Source organism: Ochotona princeps, chromosome 3 (assembly GCF_030435755.1).
Source record: "Ochotona princeps isolate mOchPri1 chromosome 3, mOchPri1.hap1, whole genome shotgun sequence".
In the NCBI taxonomy this organism is placed as follows: domain Eukaryota; kingdom Metazoa; phylum Chordata; class Mammalia; order Lagomorpha; family Ochotonidae; genus Ochotona; species Ochotona princeps.
In genome coordinates this window covers 98,944,979-98,968,972 of record NC_080834.1, presented here as the reverse complement: position 1 = coordinate 98,968,972, position 23,994 = coordinate 98,944,979, and the positions used below count along the sequence as shown (strand labels likewise).

General features: G+C 50.4%; 1 protein-coding gene across 4 annotated transcripts; it reads right to left on the bottom strand.

The window, feature by feature from the left end:
• Nucleotides 1-307: 307 nt before the first annotated feature.
• BCL6 (BCL6 transcription repressor) lies at nt 308-23,938 on the bottom strand. 4 transcript variants are annotated; one of them, XM_004577776.3, is made up of 10 exons: nt 23,735-23,938; nt 13,290-13,328; nt 12,324-12,495; nt 10,642-10,863; nt 6,680-7,651; nt 5,933-6,117; nt 4,377-4,544; nt 3,334-3,464; nt 3,083-3,220; nt 308-1,505 (listed from the first exon to the last, which is right to left on the bottom strand). In XM_004577776.3, the coding sequence occupies exons 3-10, from the start codon at nt 12,482-12,484 to the stop codon at nt 1,362-1,364; spliced, it is 2,121 nt and encodes a 706-aa protein (XP_004577833.1). In that variant the 5' UTR covers nt 12,485-12,495; nt 13,290-13,328; nt 23,735-23,938; the 3' UTR covers nt 308-1,361. The 4 variants fall into 4 exon arrangements, with proteins under 4 accessions (XP_004577833.1, XP_058518113.1, XP_058518111.1 ...); XM_058662130.1 differs by lacking the exon at nt 23,735-23,938 and adding an exon at nt 19,606-19,728; XM_058662128.1 differs by lacking the exon at nt 23,735-23,938 and adding an exon at nt 15,920-16,466.
• Nucleotides 23,939-23,994: the final 56 nt, after the last annotated feature.

Here is a 23,994-nt window from a genome sequence, read left to right as displayed (position 1 = left end):
TGGCATCCTATGCTGAAGAACTGCCTTGAGTCCTGGCTGTTCCCTGCCTAAGTATCTGTGGCAGCAGTGGGAGATGGCCCAAGCCCCTGGGCCTCTGTCACCCCGATGGAGCTCCTGGCTCCTGGCTCTACCTTTCTAGCCCCACCCAGTTCTATGGCCACTTGAACAGTGAATCAACACATAGAAGATCTCTCTTCCTCTCTCTGTTTTCTCCCTCTCTCTCTATAACTCTTTCAAATAGAATTAATAAATCTTTCAGAAAAAGAATCCATTGCAACACAAGGAAAAACCTCCAGAGCAGGCCATCTTGACTTTTCTGCATTTTATTCTTATATTTGTACAGCTATATTTTACAACGCAGTAATGCAGTTTAGACACAGCCAAACCCTGTCTCCGGAGTAGTTATAACACAAGCATGACGCAGAATGGGATGAGACAAACATTCCCAAAGAGAGTTTTGTTAGTGACAACTTCAAGTCCCTGTGTCTGCCTACACTTCCAAAAGGGACGGTGCACACTCGCCCATCACTGAAAAACTTCTGTGAAAAAAGGCACCAGGAGGACATGTGGTACAGGTATGTACAAACTGAAAACTAGAACAAAATTACACAGTTTTCCTTCTGCAGCTTTTTTTATGTTTTTTTAATACACACTTTGTAAATTGTAAACCTTCACTTGCAAAAAAATACAAATACACTGAGGCATTTTAGACAAAATATTTTCTTACTTATACAGATGCAATACTTAAAATATTCTCTTAAGTGCTCTTTCTCAATAAAGATTCTCAGATCCGTGTCTGCCTGCAGATACAAAATCGAGCCTTTAACGCAGTTTTATATTTTTAATATATCTTTTTTAGGTTTATATATATTTATTATATATATATATTTATATATTTACAACTCTGCCATATATTCCTTCACCTTTGGTTAAAAAAATTAAAGCCCTCTCTGATAACATACTGAAGTCTTGTCTTTGAAAAGAATGCACATTTCCATACAAAAGAAACATCTGTTCCCACAAAACATACACATTCCTCATTTTATAGACCAAGTCAAGTCAGAACTTCGCATACTCCCCCGCTCTGCTCTAGAAAATGAGTTTGCTCTGTGCTGACGTGGCTTGCCTTACACATGGGAGCAGAAGCAATATTATTGTCATAATGTGGTATGGCAGTGGGGTTGGGGAGCCGCCCGGCTCCCGGCCCCTGGCCCCGCCCCCCACCCCCACCCGCAGCTATGATTTGCGCTAGTGGATGAAAAGAGGCACTACATCATGGGGTGACATCGCGGAAAGTGTTACAGTATCCTTTGGGCAGGTTCTGCGCAGGGGCTGGAGACGGAAGCGCGGCACTCCATGCTTTAGCAGGCTTTGGGCAGTTCCGGAGGCAGCTCGGTGGCTGACACGCGGTATTGTACCTTGGTGTTGGTGATGGCGCCATGCTTCTGGCGCAAATGAAGTCGCAGCTGGCTTTTGTGACGGAAATGCAGGTTACACTTCTCGCACTGTGGGGACACCAAGAGGTCAACTGTTAGCCATGGTCAACCCAGACCTACACGCCAGATGCCCTTCCCAAAGGTCAGCTTTAAGAGCCCCTGTGTGTCCCTGCCTCGGCTAGGAGGCAAAGACACATCCTGCTCCCGTCCCTTCACTGATTTCCACAGGACCCCGTTTGTCCTCCCCTGCTCCTTGGTCCTCCTCTGCCGTGGGCCTCAAGCTCAGGTTTGACCCCAAATGCCATTCAGACTGCAAGTTCCCCTATTTATTCAAGTGTTCCTGAATCACTCTATTGTGAAAATAATTCCTTTCATCTACACTTCAGTAAGATCTAAGCTTGCCACACAGCTCACTGGGTGCACACCACTTGGAGGTCACTGACCATTCACTAAACTCTATCATCTATCATCTATTATAAAGCATGTTCAAATGGAGAATTATTTAAAATGAAAGTAGACTTAGTAAATAAATGAAGCAGGCAGCAGTCCAGCTAAAGAGGCCTGGTCTTGTTTCCAGGTCACTTGCTGCTGTTTGGCCCCAGTGCTCATCACCTCTGTCTGGACCTGGACTCTCTTTCTGTAAGGGACTGGGCCAGTTAGACAGTGAGGAACATCCTTCACTCTGATACTCCATGCATCCAAAATTCCAGCAAGTCCTTATAATGTAAATACTCATTGCATTCCTAATAGTACATGTTAATGACTTATGAATACTGTGCTTCCACGAGGCAGGCACTATTCTGAGATTTGTTTTAATAACAAGGGTGGTCACTGATTTTCCCAAGAAGCAGCAACCAGGAAGATGAAACTCACTCAAAGCCTGACAAACAAGTGAGCAAAAATGACCATGCATTTTAGGCTAACACCCAGAATGGGAGGTAGACACACATTGATCAGTTCTTTTGCTGTCACCACCTAGGGTGATGCCACAAACCCTTCGACGTAGCACCAGGCAATATGTGGACCAGTGAGCGTGGATACCATGGAGTTCCAACGTTTCACTTCCAGACACCGGACACTAATTGTTCTACCATTTGTGCTCAATATAAAAACCACTGTTTGCCTATGAAACAGTCAAAAGTCGGTTCACAGGCTGTAGTTGCCAAGACCCTGCTCTAGAACATGATCATTCTAGTTGTGCTACACAGCTGAGCCCGTCCTCTTCCTTGAAATAGCCTTATCTCTGTTTATCTTTTCTTTTTAACATCCCCCTCCTTTTTGTCCCTGGTTCTTCTCCTACTCCTAAGACTGTTCCTTCTCAATCACCCTAACTATCTTCAAAGACACCTCCAGCTCAGTGTAGCTGGAGGCACTCAGCAATACTTGTGCAATAAACGAATGCCTCTGAAATCCCTAGTCTGGACTCCTTTCCCAAGGACCCTCATTTTCAAGAGAAGCACACTGGGCCTGGGCCAAGGTTAGGCAAGGTGCCTTTGACAGATTCTGATCCAGGGTCTACTGACCATTAGTTCAGGGCTCATTTGACTAGATGCTGGAGATTGGAGTAAGCAGCTTCACTACCCTGTTTTCAGCCTGCCTCTCCTGCCTGCCCAGGCCAACCAATTGCCACGAGAGGGTTTACATACATGGTAGGGTTTCTCTCCTGTATGGATTCGCAGGTGGCTCTTCAGAGTCTGAAGGTGCCGGAAGCGGGTGCCACAAATTTCACAGGGGTAGGGCTTCTCACCAGTGTGGATAAGCACATGGGCACGCAGGTGGGCCACCTGAGGAGAGGGGCAAGGCATGAGTGCCTGTGGCAGGTGGGCTGCAGACCTCCGGCAGCCCCTCACGAGGCTACAGAGCCCTAGGGATCCTCTCCCCACACTGCCCTGCTCACCTGCACAAATCGGGCTCCACAAGTTTCGCATTTGTAGGGCTTCTCCCCAGAGTGAATTCGAGTATGGGTTTTCAGGTTGGCCGGCCGGTTGAACTGAGCTCCGCAGATGTTGCAACGATAGGGTTTCTCACCTGTTTCCAGGAGAAAGAGGCAGAAGGAAGGTCACGGTCAGTGGGGAAGGTCTCCGCCACCCCTCGCCCCTGCACTTCAAAGCAAACTGTCCCTTATTAAAGCTACCGGACTTTTCTTCCCCTCCTACACCTCTCTCACACGTCAGCACATCCTGCAAGAAACTAAGGCCAAGACACAGGCAGTGGCAAGGTGCAGACCCGGGTTGGGCACAGGAGAGGGTCGGTCACATGGACAAGTCTCTGTCCTTCTTTGAGCCTCAGTTTCTCTCTCAAGACCCAAAGGGGCCGAATGAAATGAAATGACCCTGGAAGGCTCTTGCAGCTGTTCTCAGTGCAGAAGTGTGATTCAATCAACAGCTTTCTCACTGCAGATACAGGCAGCTGCTCCACTCTTTCAGAACAAACGCCCGTTTCCACTTGTGCCAATTACACTGGATTCCACTGGCACGAGGCAGGGCCCAGGCAGAAGAAGCCAACAGTTGGGCTGAGCCTTTCCCCATGGAAAGTTTCTGGGACAATGAAGTTATCAAAAGCATGCAGGCAAAGTAAACCCAGGGCAGCCATAAGAGGATGGCAAATGGTTTGGTAAAGCAGTGGATGGGTGACAAGGAACAAGTCCTTGGAAGAATCAAGAGGCCCTGGATGTTTTTCTACTTTTATCAAAACCTAATCCACTTCGCCTCTAACTGGCCTCACTTTTTCTCTCGTACAGCCAACGCAGGGCATCTGAGAAAGAAGAGCAAAAGAACCCAGGGAGGGAGCAAGGTGACAAGACAGAGGAAAGGTCTTCCTTCGGGTCTGGAAGGGGTCTGCTCCCTGCCTTACTCAGGGTTCCCACAGCCACTCCCGTCTTTCTCCAGGGTCCTCTCCCTCCTGTGCCTACAAGAATGCTGCAGTGGGCTGCGGCTATACCTGTGTGGACGGTCTTGTGGCTGGCGAGGTTGCCCTTGTAACGAAAGGAAGCCTGGCAGCGGTCACACTTGTAGGGTTTGTCGCTGTGGGTTTGCAGTGTGTGCCGCTTGAGGGAAGCCTCCTCAGAGAAGCGACAGTCACACTCATTGCAGAAGAAGGTCCCGTTCTCTGTGGGATGGAAGAGGAGATGCCATTGTCAGAAGGCAGAGTAGCCTTGGTGGTCCCTCTCTCCCCTGGAGCTACTCCACCATCCCCTACCCATAGGGCCCAACTGAGCTGCCAGACCACCTCCTACCCTACATTCCCAGGAGCCCCAAGCTAAAGACCCAGGGGGGTTGATTTTTTTTCTTAGCATTTAAAGCCCTGGTCACAGCAGCTCAGGAAAGAACACAGAACAAAAGGGGGGCTCAACCCCAAAATTCTCCTGGTACTTGGCACAGCTTGAGGGAAGTTCAGCAGCTCTACCCAGGGCTCTGAGCACAGACATTCCTCACCATCACCTAGTTTAATTTCTATTCCAATGGTAAGAAGGTTCCTGAATCACTCCCTGTGCCTCTGTTACCAAAGCCCTGGCTACCTTATTGGGGCATCTAACATCATACAACACCAAACACACAAGTTCCAAGTTCATAGGGCTGGCAGACCCAAGGTAGTTCAACCAATCCTCTGTGATCATGGCAAGAGGAACTCAAGATGAGCAAGCACTCCAGGGTTACCTTTGCACCTAGCTGGACTTCCCATCTCCCCAAAACTCTGGGATGACTGGAAGACCAGAGGTGATATTAGGATCAGAGGCCCAGACAAAAGCAATCTAGGCAAAGCAACGATGAACAGCCAGGGGACAGGAGGAACAGTCCTAGTATGGACAAGTAAATTATTTTCTTCCATTGTAAGGATTGGCAAATCATATATTGTGGTGATTTATCCCTGATTAGGGAATTCTGGGCCACAGCCAGTGATGGATTAACAGACTTTTTCATCTACTTAAGAAACAAACAAACAAACAAACAAACAAAAAACCAAGAGAGGGCCAAGCGCTATCTAGAAACTTGAATTTACTAATTCAGTCAAAATAACTTAACCCAGCTAACATATACTGAGTCCTGCCGCAAACTAGAGGTTTACCAGAAAGAATAAGGTCCCAATAGGGAGAACCAATCGACGTGCAAATCAGTAGCAGTAGTCCGGGGACAGAGAGATTGAGATGCTCTGGAGTTCTAGCCAGCTACACAAGCTACCATTGTAGAAAAATAAAAAAGATCCACAGGCTGTTTGGTTTGTGTCCATCACCCCAGATGAACCCTACAAGCTCAGTCCTAGCTTAGGTCAGCCCAGTTCCCTAACAGGTAAAGAGTCAGGGGTTTGGCTGACAACTTCCAAGCAAGCCAGGGACTTCCAGTCAATGACTTCTCCTGATCAGAGAAGATGATGTCAATCAAATGGAAATCCCAGCCACCCTTGGGGCCCACAGGGTGGTTCTCCTCTTCCCTGGCACTTGAGGGGACACATGGAGGGGGCACAAGGTGGTCTTCATCCTCCCTGACATAGGGACTCACCACAGCTGGAGTCGGAGTACTCAGAGTGGGTCTCGCCCATCTCCTCAGGGAAGGTGGGGCCAGCTGAATGGAGGCACATCTCCGCGTGCTGCGGAGACTGAGAGCCACAGGAGGTGCACTTGGGGGGGTGCATGTAGAGAGGCGAGTGGCTCTCATTGCTGCTACGGGGTGAGCCAGTCAGAGACCTGTGGACAGGAGGACAAAGAGGCTCAGCACTGGGGCAGGGCAGAGCTGTCCATCCCAGCCCAATACCACCCTCTCCCCCCCTCTGGGCCTCTTCAAGCCCACAAGCCTGGACTAGAATCCCCACTCTGGGGCACTGCAGCCCCAGGTGGGGTCATGACTGATGCCACCCCCAATCAGCATGTACAGAGGGATAACCTACCAGGGTCCATACAAGCCCAGCTCCCTCGCCGAAGCTAAGTGTCTCTCCCCACCTCCCAGGACTTGCAGCCCACAGCCTTTCCAAACCCAAGGAAAGCATGGGTTCTCCTACTGTACCAGGACCACAGGAAGAGGAAATATATTTGGTATTAATGGAAAGTTCTACAATAAAGGGGAACTTTCTCTCTCACCAGGAAAAAGAATACCAAGGCCCAATGCACTTCCGTATTTGGGCTAATTTATCCAATTTCTTCAATCCCATGACCCCAAAGAGGCTCAGTGTTTCAGGTGAGCAAAGAAGAATGAGCCCCAAAGCCTGCCCAGGTACTCCCAACCACAGATGCAGACTGCCCCGGAAATCACCTGTTCACGATGGTGTTGAGCCGGCTGGCTTGTGGGATGGTGGAGTCCTCCCCAGCGGCACTGAGCTTGGTTGGCGACTGAAGGTCAATGTTTTCAGGTTCCATGGGTGCCTGGCAGGCAGCTGGGGCCGCGTAGGCTCTTGGAGACAGGCGGCCCAGCTCAGCCTGCTCTGGCCCTTCCGGCTTGGCATTCTGGTTGAGGTTATTGAGCACAATGAACTTGTATTTCTTCCAGTTGCAGGCTTTGGGGTCAGTGGGGCTCTTGGCTGGAGGGGAGCCCGAGGCCTGCAGGATGCAGGCATTCTTGCTGCTGCAGGACTCTGTGGGTGAGTTGGGCTGGCAGTCAGATTTCTGGGGGCTCTGTGGACTGACCAGTCCCTTCCGGTTCAAGGGTGCATTAGGGGGCTCGAAGTGCAGTGCAATCTCATCCTCTGAGGATGGCCTCTCTTCTTCTTTGCCAGCTTTGTCACAGGGGAAGTAGGGGACATTCCGGGCCGAGGGAGCAGCTGGCTTGGGACCCTCAGCCACACTGTAGTGCATGTCACTCCGGGCCTCCTCTGGCACTGCCTCCTTGGGTGAATAGATGCTGTTGTGGCACATGCCAGGAGACACCTCCAAGGCCGGCCGGCTGTACTCTGCAGGCATGGGCCTGGCACTGTCGCAGGGGAGCGTCCGCTCCTTAGGAAAGGGGTTGGCCATGGGCATCCGAGCATCCCGGAGCTCCTCATCAGAGAAGAGAAAGCTACTGACAGGCAGGTGGCTGTACATGGGATAGGAGGCTGGGGGTGTGGACAGGCTGCCGTAAAGGCTGGGAGCAAAGCCTCGGCTCTCACAGCCAGGGGCGTTCCTCAGCGGCAGGTTGTTCTCCACCACCTCCCGGCCCCGGTAGGCCATGAGGTCTTGTGGCATGAGCATGCGGCTGTTGAGGAACTCGTCACGAGGAGGCTTGAGGGCAGGCACCATTTCTGCTTCACTGTAGCCAAAAAAAAAAAAAAAAAGCAGGGGGAGAAAAGATCTCATATTAGCACTGCTAAGCAGACACCTTCCCAGCAAAACTGCTAGGTAGGTACACCTGCATTTGAGGCGGAGAGGCACAAGGACTGTGGCTCTGGAGAACAGAAACACCAGATTGAAAGAGTGCAAGCTGCAGGTCCTATTTGGTGGTGCAGTAGATTAAACCTTAGCTTGTGATGTTGGCCTCTCATATCAGAGTGCTAGTCTGAATCTCAGTTGCTCTATTTCCAATCTGGCTTCTGCTAACACAACTGGGATATTAGCAGAAAATGGCCCAAATATCACCTGCCACCCATGTGGGGCACTTGGATAGGGTTCTGGGCTCCTGTCTTCTGCCTGGTGCAGCCCTGGTCATTGTGGCCACTTAGGGTGTGAACCAGCAGATGAAATATCTGTATTTCTCTCACTTTATGTCTATGTGTATGTTTCCCTCAACTTCCCACCCCTATCACTCTGACTTCTATATAAGTAAAATCTTTAATTAAAAAAAAAAAAAAAGACCCAGTGCAGTAGCCTAGTGGCTAAAGTCCTCACCTTGCAGGCACCGGGAACCCATATGAGCACCAGTTCGTACCTAAGCTCCTCCACTTCCAATGCAGCTCCCTGCTTGTGGTCTGGGAAGGCAATAGACTATGGCCCAGAGCCTTGGAACCCTGCACCTGCCTGAGAGACCTGGAGGAAGCTCCTGGTTCCTGGCTTCGGAACGGCCCAACTCCGGCCATTGTAGCTCCAGCGGATGGAAGATCTTTCCCTTGCTCTCTCTTCTTCTCTCTGTAAATCTGACTTTCCAATAAAAATAAATAAACCTTTTAAAAAAAAGAAGTCTAGTAATCTAGTTTACTAGGGAACACTGAGCTTAAAAAATGGAAGTGAGCTACTCACAGAATTTGTGTCTGATTGGACTGATCTTGGATGCATAAGCATGCATGTACATATGCAAACATGTGAAACTGTAACTCCTCCAATGGGATATAGCTTAGTGCTTACATAATGCATTCAAAGTCCTTATCTCATTTCACCCCTGCAAAATCCTACAAGGAAGGCAGGTAGCTTATTCTGCATGATGCAGGGAAACAGAGAGGGAAGAATTGATGCAGCATTGGTGCCACAACATTACACACCCAGTACACTAAAAATAAAGGACTTGCCCATATTCTGACCAGAGTTATGAGAAAGCATACAATGGAGAGCAGGCAGCAAATGCCAGGGTTCCGCAACAGCCAGACCTGGCTTGTAACCCCCATTGTGCCTCCTCATGGTTCCTTGACTTGCAGCAAGTTACTGAACCAGTCAAGTTTAAGGTCTGATCCATAGAAAGTCCTCATCAGTGACAGCACTAATGATCTCATGACCATTTGCATCCACAGGTGGCAAGGAGCACTAGTGCACATTCTTGACAGGAGGGACACCGTGTAGGTGAAAAGCAGGCCAGCTCAACAGAATCAGAGTTAACAGAGCTAGAACCCATAAGGAAGGCTGAAGGAGCCAGACGTCAACACGTTGTACAGATGGGTACACCAAAAGTACAAGGTTAGCCATGGGCTCTGGGGATGGGGAGTTTCTGCCTATGGAAGTGTTTAGACAGAGACCAAAAAACATCCTGTTCTTGGGGAGAACATGCAACTGTCCTAGAGCAGTCGGAGCACATGCTTCTCAAGACGTTAAGCCCGGAGTCTCTGTTCCATTTAGCAAAACTTTTCAATTCTTCAGAACTTTAAGTAAGTGATCCTCACATCTTCCCAATCCTCAGGTAAGGGATTTAAGACCCAGTAAACTCAACAACTCAGTAAGTGTCCTCCTTGTAGGATAGAACAGAGGAGAAGATGACTAAGGCAGAACCAACAAAGCTTGAATCATCCACGATTTGGTAGGAAATCAAGGCAAGTAGGCAACTAGTCAAAATAAAAGAGAAAAAAAGAACTAAAAAACAGATGCTAGAAGGAAGGCCTAAAGAACAGACAAAATCCTTCAGAACAAAGAAGAGGAGCCTGGCTCGGTGGTCTAGTGGCTAAAGTCCTCACCTTGCACATCCATATGGGAGCCAGTTCTAATCCCGGCAGCCCCACTTCCCATCCAGCCCCTGTTTATGGCCTAGGAAAGCAGTTGAGGACAGCCCAAAGCCTTGGGACCCTGCACCCATATAGGAGACCCGGGAGAGGCTCCAGATTCCTGGTTTCAACTCATCTCAGCTCCGGCCCTTGTGGCCACTTGGGGAGTGAATCAGTGAACAGAAGATCTTCGTCTCTGTCTCTGCTTCTCTCTGTATATCTAACTTTCCAATAAAAATAAATCTTCAAAACATATATATAAAGAAACACAGAGGAAAAGACAAGGAAGGCAGAGTGATAGTGCCAACCAGAAGAGCTTCCAAGGAGAAGTCAGGAGCCACATGCAGCTGTGTAGAAGGGGTGGGAAGCATGGCCCCCCTGCGGGATGGGTGGCATGGTGGGTGAATGGGAGACAGCTATGCACAGGCCATGGAGAGCAACAAGGTGTCATGTCTGCTTGGAACACAAGCATTAGGAACGGCAGATGTGCCCAGTAACATCGACTCTTGGAAAAGTATTTTTCTGTCTAAATGTGTGAAATATTAAGGATCTATTGTTTTTAAAAAAGTGTTTCATTTTGGTGTAAAAGGCAGAAAGACAGAGATAGAAGACAGACAGAGGTCTTCCGTCAGCTGGTCCATTACCCCAAAGGCTGCAACAGCTGGGTTGAGGAGTCAGTAATTCCATCTGGGTCTCCCATGTAAGTGGCAGGGACCCAAGTACTTCCTCACAGGGTATTCACTAGCAAAAACTATATGGAAGGCAGAGCTAAAACTTGAACCCAGCCATTCTAATATAGCAGCATCTCAAACCATTGTACCAAACTACTATGACCACCAAGCGTTTCTGCTCAAGAAGTGCCCCTTCTTTCTCCATGCCTTGCATCTAGGTGGCAGCTTACCTGGCCTTGATGAATTTCCGGCAAGTGTCCACAACATGCTCCATCTGCAGATACATAGCCGTGGCCATTACAGCCATGATGTTGCCTTCCCGCAGGTTGAGCCGAGATGTGTACATGAAGTCCAAGAGGATGCAGAAGCCCTCAGGGTTGATCTCAGGATCCAAGTTGATCACACTGAGGTTACATTTCAACTGATCAGTGAAGATGCTGTAGAACAGGCCACTGGGAAATACACAGAGGTTCCGATTATAGGAGATGCAGAGGGCCTGTGATGGACTGCAGTCAGCACTGAAGCTCGTCCCCTTTCACCAAGGTCATCCCAGAGTTTCTATGACAATTACTAAGACCTGACATGATGCAGCGCTTACCAAATGCCCTGGAAGCACTAAGCACTTTGTGCACTTCACCCTGTGCCACTCACAGCCCTGAACCTTCACAAATGAGGAAACGGAGATCAGAGAGGCTAAATGATAGTCTTAACTGCACGGATTACCAGAGCTAAATTTAGCACTCATTTGCAGGAACTATTCTTAGTCTGCCTCTTTGGGATAAGCATGTCCCCTCTTGCTCCACTGAAACGTCATTAAGGAGCTTTTTTTTTTTTTTAAGGAGCAGGTTGAGAGTAGCTAACAAATGAATTAAAATGTGCCTCTATCTAAACTCTACTGCTTTTCTCAAAGTCCACATATTATCAGTTATTCCTAGAATATCTGAGTCCAAGTTAAAGCCATGCCTTCAAGTACCACATTGCTTGGTGGAAGAATAAGAATTGAATCAAAAACCAGAAGCCAGGACTGTCGTCTTGGTTCTAATCTTTCCGGCTAAACTGCCAGAAGTGAGCCAGACTTCTACCAATAAGCAGCCAGGTGACCTTGAGTGAGATACTTAACTTTTCTGTACCTTGGCTTCCTTATTTGCAAAGCAAGGTAAACAGCAGTGTCTACTTCATAAGGTGTGGCAACAACGGCCATGGCAAGGGTACAGAATGACAATCCCACACAGTGTAAGCATTTACCACATGTTATCTGTTATTTTTGTATTTCTATAAATGCCTGTTCTTGTCACTGTTAAAAAAAAGAAGTGCTTGTAGTAGATGCTGGATAAGTTCTGTAACAGCAATAGAAATCTCTGGATGCAAGTCATTCCAGCTCTCAGTGCTGTTCTCGTATCATGTCTAAGATACAGGTAGTCATGCTGTCCGTAGTTCAAAGGTTATTAGGAAGCTCCAGAGAGATGATGCAGTGCAAAACTATTCCAAAAACTTCAAATGCTTGACAAATAGAAAGAATTCACTTGCTTATCTTAACCCTTAAATACACTCTGAACCTTCATGGAAGTTCAATTACAGTACAAAATAAATATAAAACTTGCTCCAACTACTGTAACTGTCTCATTTTTCATTTTTACTGCTTAACTGAAATTATTCTCCACTCTTGCTCCAGATTTCCTTTTTGTGGCAGTACATGATTTCTCCCTCTATTACGTCCACAGAATGGGACGTCTTTTTCTGAAAGGGTGTTCAGTCATTCACTTCCACAGAGCCTGCTATGCCAAGGCCACAGGCAAGGTCTGGACCAAAAGAGACACCATCCTAGCTAGGAGGGAAGAGCCCTGTGCCCCACCTGTCTGGCTTCTTGCCCTGCCTTTTCCCTTTACCCAACTTCTCCATCCAGACCCCTCACCTGCAGGCCATGAGGACTGTCTTGTGAGCTCTGAACTGCTCCCGGCTCACCACAATGACGACATCAGTCAAGATGTCACGGCTCCGGAGGCGATTCAGGTTGAGAAGAACGTCACTGGCATGGCGGGTGAACTGGATACAGCTGTCAGCCGGTGAGGCCATTTTGTCTTCGCCTGAAAACACAGGAATCAACATCCTATTAATTCTCGACAAGCTGTTTGCTGCTGACCAGAGAGAGAGAGCAAAGAGCTGGCTTAACCTGCTCAGGTATGGAATATAATTCAGGTCCCTGTGTTTTGTCTTGAATAACTCATAGCCTTTCTTTGGCCATTACTCTTCATAGCTGCATGATGAGATGAACGCTCTTATTTTCAAAAAGTTGGACTAGAAAGCTCTTTAGGGAAAAGGGGACAGGAATGAATACTTGCTGAGTGGTTTTGCCACATACCAAACACTCTGCCAAGCACTGAGTGAGTGTGTTGCAATGGAGAGAAATCACACGTAGGAAGCTCTCTGGCTGCTGTTGCCCTTTTTCTAGTTGTGTGATTTGGAGCAGAGTGCTTACTGGTTCTGGGCTTCAGTTTTCCAAAATACCTATGTGAGCACAAAAATTAAAAAAGCATGCCTCGCCCATAGTGAGGGCTCAGAAATGACAGCTTTTCCCACTGACATTTCCTTTCACTGTCCCATTGTTCTCCACTATGCGGCTTCAGAAAGGTTTCACTGGGAATCCCCAGAACCCAACACTAGCTCATGGCAGTGCATAACGGGAGGCTAACTTCATTTGAACTAAGAAATAGGTAAGGACCTGAAACTGCCACAGCCAGGATAAGAGTGAGGGCTAGGGGTGGAACAGAAGGAACTGGTTAGCCTTTGTCTCATCTAATGAAGGGTGACAAACACACACGCATTGGCAAATGCAAAGTTTGTCCACAAGATTTCAAAGCATATCATTTGATTGACTCACCCACTGCCTTGCTTCACAGTCCAGAATTTTGCTTAAAACCTACGGAGAAGAGAAGAGAGCATTCAGAAACAGACTTAATGAGTGTAACATTGTCCACTATAGTCTTATTTTAGGACACATGTATTTAGTTTTTGCTTTGATAGCTGCAGCCTGCCAGTTGGTGTGGTTTCACCACAAGCTAGCGAACTTTTTCCACTTCTGCTCTTATGAAAACAACAGGCACCCAAAGCTATGTGATAACGACGCTTTTATCTTAGGTGTGGAGAATGTAATTTCACACACACACACACACACACACACACTTTCCCCTCAGAGTAAAAAATCTGAAATCTGTACCACCCAAAGACTGCTAGAACTCATGGCAAAAAAGAAGGGTGGGGAGGAAGAATACTTCTTTCCACATTAGCACTAACGATAGTAATTGCTTGGGGCCAGAACATGTTGGATGTCCAAACCTGCCAGACTATTGTGTTTCACGTCATAGAATGGTTCCATAACGTCAAAGGGTCACATTCTTTGTCCCTAGTTCCCCAGTGATAAAACAGACTTGGGGGGACGGTCTGGGTGGCTTTCCAAGGACCAGCAGCCAGGTAGAGCTGCCTGACTGTACCACCAAGTACTGAACATGGAATCTGTGGAGGACCACCTGACATGCCTCTCTGCACATTCCTTGGGCATCTTTGCTGGATTTTTTCAAAGTTTCCTCTCTCTTCCCTCCTGGGCCCAAGACCAGCCAGAGGGTTAAGGCATCCAAGTTTGTGCTTCTCCCTGCTGGTGAAAGAATTAACTGTGTAGCTGAGCTGAGAACCGGCCAGCGAACACTAAACCTGAGATTTCATGAAATATGTACCCTCCCCACATTGGTTTCTCTGAAACAAAAATCATTAGCAGCACAGGTATAGGTCTTTCGTTATTATTGACGGAATGTGTGCCACCAAACCAAGCCATATCAGAACCCTCTGGCCCTATTTTTAGAAGTACAGCCCTGTGGAGTTCTTTTCCGGGTATGAAGGGACCCAAGGCCAGTGAGGTCATGTTGGGCCACGTAGATGGTTGGTGGCCTGGCCCTAGGTCTTCTGGCTCTAATTCCTGTCCCCTTTCCAAATCCAGCCTACGTGCTGTAGAACAGGCTGGGCTGCACCCTTAGGTGGGTGGATCTCATTTCTAAGTTCCTTCTCCCTCACTCCCACCCCAACCCCACCCCCACCACATACACACCTTGCTCCCTTCTAGGGTGCTGCCTGTTACCAAACACTAAAAAGTGAGGTCTCCCTGAATCTAACCAAATGCAGACATTTCTCTGGTTCCAAGTGCCTGTCACCCCATTGCCTCGGCTCCAAGGTTAATATGTATCCTTGAGTAATGGGAGATTGAGAGGGGAAATGAAGAAAACGGAGAATGGGGAGAGAGTGCTAAAAAAAAAAAAAAAGGCAGAAAGAACCAAGATCCTCCTCTCCCCATTCCAGCTGCATAGATGGGTAGAGAGAGACAAACTAACTTAGTCCTAAGCAAGGTTCCAGGATGATCCTCTTTGGAAAAAAGAATGCTGAGGACACATGTGTGGTTTATTTGTAAACAATCTCTTCTTCCCCCTCGGAAGAGCTCAGTAAACACTCTGGAGCATCCTGCCCCCCCCCACCCCGAAACAGCTTCAACCACCAGTTCACTTGTGGATTTCCAGTCACAGACTGCTGGAACCACAGGAAGCCCAGATTTGCCATTTCACCGTGACAAGTGGCAATGACTCATCCCAGATGCGACTCAAACAAATACAATTCCCTTGTGTCCACTCTCAGGACCGGGGCTTTTAACCTTCAGCCTCTCACCCACACAAAAACAAATCTGCATACACGGAGACCCGTGTCCATATGAAATTCACCCTCTTGAACTCTGGTTAAGGCGAGTGCCTCTTGCACGTGAGCAAGTCCTCTCCCTTCACCCAGACCGCTCAGTCCTTTCCTACCCTGTCCTTGTAACCTTCTCCTTACAACAACCCTTACTTACTGCTGAGGAAACTGGGGTTCCCAGAGATCAACCTTAGCCAAGGTCTTCAAGCCAATCTCCAAGCAAGATCCCAAAGCCAACTTCCAAGCAAGGTCCCACACTAATCCTATTTTATTAGTCACAGCCATACCACCAATTCCATACCCCTCCAAGAAAAATCATCCCACAAAAACAGCGCCAGGAAGGCAAGCCTGTCAGCCAAAAAACTGACAAAGGCTCCAGGCGAAGCCCTAGTCCCTAATCCAAGCTCTGTGAGGTGGCAGCGTCCCAGAGGGAGTTAAAATTTTGTCTCCTGCACCCCACCCCCATCGCCTCTTTTGGGACTTCCCTAATGTATATTCAATCTGGCACTGGAGAAGGCAGATCCTCCAAAGGAGCTTTCCATTGGATAACACACACACACACACACACACACACACACACACACACAGGGGCAAGCGGCAAAAAGAGAAGTCAGAATAAAGGAGAAAGGAGAGCCACGGGCGGCGCTTCAGATGCACCGCGAACCCTTCCACAGACACCTTCCTGTCCTTCCTGCTCCCGGGGATGGCACCAGGCGGCCCCTTCTCTCATTCACACCTGAACTCTGCACGCCGAGGTCAACCCTCAACTTCCCCACACCATACCTGTCTTCCAGGGACCGCCCACCCCCGCGAGACCCGCGGCCGCGGCTGCCCATCCGCCTGGAAGCCCCCACAGGCGCGGAGGAGGCGAGGTGTGGTGTCTGAAGTGGCCCTTAATTTAGTTATATTCAAATAAAAGTTTTGGTGCACTTCTGTAGCTAGCATTGTGTGTCTGATTTTTTTTTTTCCTGTTACGCCGTCAAGGCAGGGGGCAGTGAAGGGAATGGCACAGCCCTCTCATTCCCGGAACGTAGTCGATCTCAACTCTGAGGATTTCACAGAACACGCTCTGCCTATCGTAGGCTCCAACCAGAAGTAACTTTCCAGGAAGCTGCAGGCCCCCGACGGCCGCCAGGATCGCCGCCTGCTCGGCGCGGACCGCTAGGGGATTCACCCGCCGCGGTGGGGGCGGCGCCGGGGAACACGGCACACTTTCCCCTAAATCCCTCTGCCAAGTCGCTTCCAGGAGTCTCCGAGTTCACTCCGTCCGACCCCTCCCTCACAGTTTCTAAAAGAGGAAATTTAGACGTGTAGCAAAGCCTGGGTCGAGACGCCAATCCGAGGTTCAAGTTGCCCAGTTGCGCAGTGCATCTTTTTCTTTTTTGCTTGCTCCCGTCTTCGCTGCCCTACCCTCCCCCATTTCTTAAAATGCTAGGGCGAGACGTCGAGGTTAAAGACTTAGAATCCCTTAGAGCTGAGGGTCCCCATCCAGCGCGCCCCAATAGGCTTGGAGGAAAACTAAACCGAAAGACCCTTCCGCCACGTTGGCAAAGAAGGACAATCCAACTCCGCTCGGTTTCCGCTCATAGTCTAGAATACCAACTGCCAGGCCGAACTTGTGACCAGACTTCCAGATTTCGGAATCCAGTTTCCCCCCAGACCTGGGAGACACAGAAAAGGACTGGCCAGAGGCTGCAGCGCCGACCGGAGCGCGCTCACTGGCACGCGCCTAAATTGCCTCGCTATTCGGTGCCCTTGCTGGAAGCGCCAGGAAATATCCCTGGGTGCCATCTCCTAACTGCTCCCGGTAGCTGGCTCTGAGAGGCGTTTTCAGGGGTCCTGCGGGGCGGAGGCGGACTGGGGTCGCCTAAGACAGCCTCCCAAGGTAGCAGTCTCCTCTTCAAACAAGCGGTTCGCGTCACATAGAGCCGCTCTTCCCCCTCTGCGCGGAGGCGGGGTCGAAGTTGGTCCCTCAAATAATCCTCTCCTCTGGCTTTCTCATTCATTCCTCTTTTTCCTGGTAGCCAAAAAGTGAAGAAGGTGGAATTTAATACGGGAGGAGGGGGGTGAGAATCTGGGAAGCTAGAATTGTCAGTGCCCTTATTGTAAACCGGCAATGGCGTGGTTCCGGCAGCGCACAGCGGCTGGTGTTTTTACCACTGCCTGACACTAGAGAGAGCCCTCCGTCCAGGCTTGAAACCCACAGCCCCCTGCGCGCCCCGCCCCTCCTTCCCGTTGACCTAGTTTGGCAAGAGGCTCGGTCTCCTTCCCCCGTCACCCCCACCCCTCCTTCCTTTCCAGGCCGGCCGTTGGATTATTGGTAATCTAATAACTCCAATAACTCGCTGGAAAATGCAAAGGGGGATTTGAAAGTGCAAAGCACTGTTCAGGGACGGGAACCAGGAATTTTAATAAGGCTGGAGCTTCCGCAGTGAAACTCGCACCGCGGCTCCTGGCCCCGACGCTCCCTCGCCCAGCGAGCCGCGTCTTAAGGAAAGAGCAGCTTGGGTCCAGCCGCTGGATTCCGGCGGCTGCGCGTGGCGTTAAACCACGATTTAGCTTTAGTTCTGCCGGGGTAGGCGGGCGGGGGGCGGTCTCTCAGAGCTGTTTGACTAGGGGAAAAGGAGGTGGAAGAGACTGTAGATAAAAAGCGATTTTGATAACGCCCAGGCCTCGGCAAACTGCTTTGGGTAACCGAGGTATTCGGGGACATTTTGTCCCAACTTTCATTTCTATCACGTTTCCTGCCAGCACAACTCTTGCAAGCCTCAAGCTTCTAGGAAATGCAATAAAATAGAGAGATGTGTTTTATTACTGAGCTCTGGGGCGGGAGGGAGCTTCAGAAACGCTCCCCCGCACACCCCGGCTTGGGACAGCCTTCCTCCAGCAGGCCGGCTGGAAACGCTAACAAACTAGGGTTCCCGGGGCAGAGAGCTCTTCTCGGCTTGTCCTGGCTGCGCTCCGGCTTCGGCCTGTGCAAAAAGGCTGGCGGGGCGGGGGTAGACATGAGCTCTCCCAGCAAACAATGCCTTTAAAAATTCGATCTGGACAGAAGTCAGCCAAGGTCTTTATTCACGTTAATGAAGATGGAAGGCACTAACTGTCCTTGGAAGGCGATGAGTCAAACTTGACCGTGCTTCAAACACGTCCCCAGATTCGCTTCCAGCCCGAACAGAGGCGCGTTTCTCCACGCGGCCTGCAAAAGCTCCCAGAGAGACCGGGAGAGGCTGAACTGGGTCCCTGCGGACCCCGGCCGGAGCGAGGCGGGTACGTGGACCTCAGCCTCCCCTGGCGGGTCGGCGCGCACAGCGCCGCCAGGGGCGCCAACTCGCGGATGCGCGTTTGCCATCTTAAGACCCCCAGCCCCGCAAGAGGAAAGTTTACTGAGAAGCTATGGGAGCACAAATGCTGCCAGGGTCCTCCTTTCCTCTCTCTCTCTCTTACACCCCCTTGATTTTTTTTTCTAGGCACCTGCGCAAACAGGAGCGTGAAGAGAACCATTTCAGCACTCCTAAGGTGGGCTTGGGCACAACAGGTGTGCCCACAGGGTCTTGGCTCAGACCCCTTTACACAGACACACCCGGAATCTCAGCCCTCAGTACCAGCGGGATTCTCACGTCTATTGCCGAAAGAACGTAAGGGGAAAAAAAAACCTTAGGTCATTCTTTGTAAACAAATTCTTCCAAGACGGTTAGGCAACCGCTTCTAACGTGCACTGGCAACCACGGTGACCTAAAAGGTTAAAATCACAGCTCTGGCCACTGCTCTTTTCTTTCTTTTTCTTTCTTTTCCTCATAGACCACGTCAAACGAGTTGAAATAAACTTGCCTTTGACTTTTAAGTCACTAGCCTCGAACTCATTTACCACTCACTCACAGGCCCCCTTGTCGGGCCTGTTCAACTGTGAAGGGAGTGGGGGCAGTAGTTTACAAAAATGGGGGAGGGGTAGCTAAAGTCCTAAAGGCCCTGAATTCTCCCATGGTACATCCTTCTACTCCCCATTGCCCCGGGAGGGACCGCAGAGCGGACAGCCGGTGCGCTCCAAGCGGGTTATTTTAAGTTTCCTTTTTTTTCCCCAGTGGAGGCAGATGCCTGCCACTGACCGAAGAACGTTGCAATGGGTTAGTCGTTTGCATCTGGCCGGGCAGAGCTTTGGGGAATCAAATGCCATCCCCTCTGGGGCACGGGGTGCCTTCCCTGGGTCTGATCTAGCATTTGGCGAGGCTACCACAAAGATCCCAGAGGTGAAAGGGTCGGTGCCCAGGGCTGGACTGGGACCCTTCGGCAGACGGCCACTAGGTGGCGGGCGCCGTCCGTGGGAGAAGCACCAAGCGGCCACAGTGCCCCGCCACCAACACACACTTTTTTTTCCTCCTCGTCTGTTGAAAGTGGGGGTGTGGTTGCCTCCAAAACCCAGACTGGAAAACACTTAATTTAGTGGCTGGAATTCCGTTCTTCCCGATGCTTACGCCTCTAGCCACCACATCGCGGTATCTGGAACTGCCTCCGCGAGTTGTGCGTTGACTTGCTTTCCGAAGAGCAGAATGCGCTGGGTAGGCAAGGAAAGGGTGCACTTGTCTTCCAAAAAAAAAAAAAAAAAGGCAAAGGCAGGACAGGCCCTCGAAGGTCTGCGCATTGACTCTTGGCAAAAACGCTGGCTGGCCAGAAAAAAAAAACCGGGGATAAACTCCAGCTCCCCACTGAGAAAAGGGGGCCCTGGACCCTTATGAACCCAGGGCCGACCGCCGGAGCGCCAGAGCAGGAAGGCTGAGTGGGGGGACCGAGGCTGGTCTTTTGGCCTGGGAGGCGGGGAGGGTTGGGAGAAGACGTTCCTGGCTTCCACAGGGCGAAGAGAAACAGGCCGGCTTGGCCAGAATGCCGCCGCGGCTGCGTGGCCGCTTCCCACTTGTTGCGCAGCGCTGGAAAGCCGCACTCACCGCGCGGCCCTGACTCCCCGAGGGACCACCAACAGCCCGGTCGTCCTCCTCGCCAGCTGCCCACCTGACCCGCAGAATTCTCTACTTCCAACACTAGGGCTGGCTTTCCAATCCAAACATTTCTCCCCATCTGAACGTCAGTTAGGCGCATCATTCAAGGGACCAGAGGTCAGGTCCAAGGGGAAGAAGGACCACCTCCTCGCCAGAAGATCTATCCTAATCCAAGCCTATGTACTCCTCCCACCCCCACCCCATCAACTAGTGACTAGCAGACCTATCTGTCTGGGAAAGCAACTTTTTTCGACCTCACTTGCGCCATCACGGCAAAGTGCCTTAAAAAGAAAAAAAAGTTGTCGCTTCCCTACACTTTTGAAAATCTGTCCGAAAACTTAACAGTGCCCCAGAAGGTCATTTCACAATTTTTTTCCAGCTATTGTAACTTTTGCCAATAGTTGTACCCGCCGAGGGGTGGCGCTCCCGCACCACCTCTTCCCAATCTTAAATTACTAGTATATATGGTGGTTGTTTTTTTTTTTTTTTTTTTTTTCACAACAAAGTAGGTTGTGAACGTGCTCCCCAGCGGAGGATAGAGGGAAGGAAGGATTTTGACATGTGGTCAGGGCTACCATTTACTCAACCAGTTAACTGGAACTCTTGAAGGACTTGCTAAAAGCAACGAGAGAATTGAGTCCCACCTCTGTGCACCAAACCCTGAGGAAATCAGACAAGTCTTTTCAAGAAAGTATCTGGGTAAAACCCTTCCAAAGTGAGCATGTGAAGAAGCGGGCTGTTGGGGAACCCCTGCCTTCCCTGCCTGTCCCCTCCTTCCAGGTGCCTGGTTGATACCTGCTATCCACAGACCCTTATAGTCCACTCCTGCTGCCGCGCAGCATCGGAAAGTCTTCCAAATAGGATATACTGGAAACTTCTATTTATAAACAGGGGCGAAGGAATAGCTCTCATCTACAGGTTTCTATTTTGGCCTTGAAGGCTCCACTGCAATCTTTTTAAAAGGGAAGTTCACCTCCTATGTGTACCCCACCACCACCATCATCACGTTTTCCTCCATTGGAGGTATATATATGCCCTTACATACACACATAGCAAAAATACCACCTTTTAAAGGGAGGATATGATCATGCCTCACTCCTTTGAGCTCATGCTTGCTACCTCCAGGAATAGTGTGTGGACTAGGGCCAGATGAACTTCAACTTGGGCTGCAGATTTACGAGGATCTATTCCAGTGCCAAGGGCTCTCGGTAGTAAATAGTGAGCAAAATAGATACCTGTCTCCTGATGGATCTCTCTCTCCTGTCTCCCCTGCTCTCTCCCCTCTCTCTAAATTTATTTACTAAAGCCACACACACCTTGCAAACAAAAGGGGAAACTGGCAGTCCCCGTAGAGGAAGCCAGCGGCACCTCGCAGAGCCACAAACTGTATTTCTAAACAGCTCTTTCCCTGGGTCTCTCTCTCCTGCCCCACTTTTCCGGACAGTAAAAAAAAAAAAAAAAAAAAAAAAGGCATCTACTGACGTTCACTTTACTTTTGTTTTAAATGTTCTAAGTCTTTCTTCCCTGAAAATTACAAACTAATTGGGGAGGTGGGGGGTGGGAAACACACAAGAATACATCCCTTTCCTGGGGTCCAAGACTGTCACAGCTTCAGCTCCGCACGGCCCCCACGCAGCTGTCAGGACCCCCACAGCCCCCTCTGCCAAGTCTTAGCCATCCGGAGGGAGGGTACACCACACGGGGGTCTTCCGCATCCTTAAAACAAATATCCGTGGGGCTGTGTTGTTTTCCAGGAGGACGGGGCAGGTTTAAAACTCATGGCAACATTAGTTCCATTTTTCGCCAAGGTTCCAATCACAAGGCAACAGAAAGGCAACGCGACCCACAGTTCTCGAGACAGTTACCACGGTCACTACCTCCGGCAGCGCGGTGGCCCCTCGCTACGACTGACCCCCGAGCGCAGCCCCAGCCCCAAAGCTCCAACTCCCGACCCACTCCCGCCCCGGGCCGCCGCCGCCGCCGCCTTTCCTTCTCCCTACTCCTTCAAGGAGAGCCACAGGTTGCAAATCCAACCAACCTCGCCGTCTGATTTGTTTGTTTGTTTTTGGGTTTTGGGTTTGTTTGCGCCATCACAAGGCTCTCCCCTTGGCGCCCGCGTCTCCAGCTTCCCCGGTCAGAGCTCCGAAGCGCCCTACTCCCCTCGCGGCTCCCGCTGGTCAGGAACGCGGGCTCGGGCTCTGTGTCTCCCCTCGCGCGCTGTCAGGACCTCCGGCTCTCGGAAGCCTGCCCAGTGCGCCACGCTCAGACCCGCAGTGGCCTTTTTCTTCTTCTTTTTACAAAATAATAATAATAATAATAATAATAATAATAATAATAATAATAATAAATTTTAGGAAAGGAGGGAACAGCCATTGGGAGCCAACACAGAGTCACGCAGCGCCCCAAATACAAACGCGTGGCCGAGAGAAATCCCGCCACCACCTCTCCGCGCTCGGCCTGCCAAGGTCCCCCTAGTCCCCGCAACGCGGAGAGGCACCCCGCAGGTGCAAACGCACACCCTTTGCTCACTCTTCCACCCCCAAATCCCTGTCCCACCATCAGCCAGTCTCCTCAGGATGGGCCAAAGGGAACGCGCGGGGGTGCCCGGCCCTCTCTCGACTACGACCAAGAAAGAATAATTTCCAAAGTCTTCAACACCCCCGCCCCCCAAGCGAGCTCAACCTCCCCAAAACACAGAGGACGGGGAACACCAAAACACTCGTCCTTCGCTAGGAAGATCCAGGCTCCGAAAGGAAATAGCAGGCACGAAGATACTTCATCTGGGTTTATGACCAAGAGAGAGGAGGAAAAAAAAGACACACAAAAACACCCGCGGAGTTCGCTCGCATTTTTTCTTTTCCTCCCAAATCTCGGCTCGGCTCGGCTCGCAGACAGAGAAGCTAAGGGATCCGAGGCCGGTGGAAGGCAGCCAGCGGGGAGAGCGAGCCGGGGCAGCCTCCCGGAGTTAGCCGGGAGGACGCGGAGAGGGGCAGGAAGCAGAGGCCGGGGGAGGGCGGGAGGGAAGGCGAGGCTGGAGCGGGGAGCCCGGCAGGCAGTTTGCAAGCGAGAGAGCGCGGAGAGCCGCAGCCGCACGAATCCAGCGCCAACACAAGCCGTACGCAAGCAGCAGCCGAAGAGAGGGCGCGAGCGCGCGTCCCCTGCCCCGACCGGGGCCAGCAGCCCCGGGCCGGCCCCAAGCACCCCCCAACACCGGCGCCCCCTAACTGCCCTCCAGCCTCTCCTCCTCCAAAAAAAAAAAAAAAAAAAAAAACCAACACCAGGGAGGGTGGCCAGCCGGTTCCCTCCAAGACAACAACAACAATAATAATAAATGCATTTAGAAAAAAAAATCTATATCCTAGCGTGGGAGAGACGTGGGACTAATCTTCGGCATTTATTTTAACATCTGACAGCTAGAATAAATAAATAGATACATTTATATCAATAGATACACATAGGAAACTTGGAGCCAAAGCATTTGGCAAGAGCGGAAAAAAAAGAATTAAAAGGTAAAATCATGATCATGAGCAGCGGCGGCGGCAGCGGCACCAGCAGCAACAGCGGCGGCGGCGGCAGCAGCAGCAGCGGCGGCAGCAACAGCAATAATCACCTGGTGTCCGGCCTTTCCTAGAAACTTCTTGCATCACCACTTCTAAGAACCCCAGTTCTAAGAATCAACAGAGCTCAATTCTCGGAATTTGAGCTGCGGACTCTACCACTGCTCCGCGGCAGGGGAGGACTCGATGTCAGCTCGCCGCCATTTCGGCCAGCTCCGCCGCACAAAACATCCTCCAAGCCGCGATTTTCTTCCACCGTCCGGTCTGGTGCAAAGTCCTCACGAGGCCGGCGTCCTCGCTTCGGGGGTTCGAG

Coding starts and splice junctions, on each gene's coding strand:
- BCL6 (XM_004577776.3), bottom strand. CDS start 12,484: ATGGCCTCACCGGCTGACAGCTGTATCCAGTTCACCCGCCATGCCAGT. Junction 4,545..5,932: donor GTACTCCGACTCCAGCTGTG/GTGAGTCCCTAT, acceptor TCCATCCCACAG/AGAACGGGACCTTCTTCTGC. Junction 3,465..4,376: donor CCACAAGACCGTCCACACAG/GTATAGCCGCAG, acceptor TCCTGGAAACAG/GTGAGAAACCCTATCGTTGC.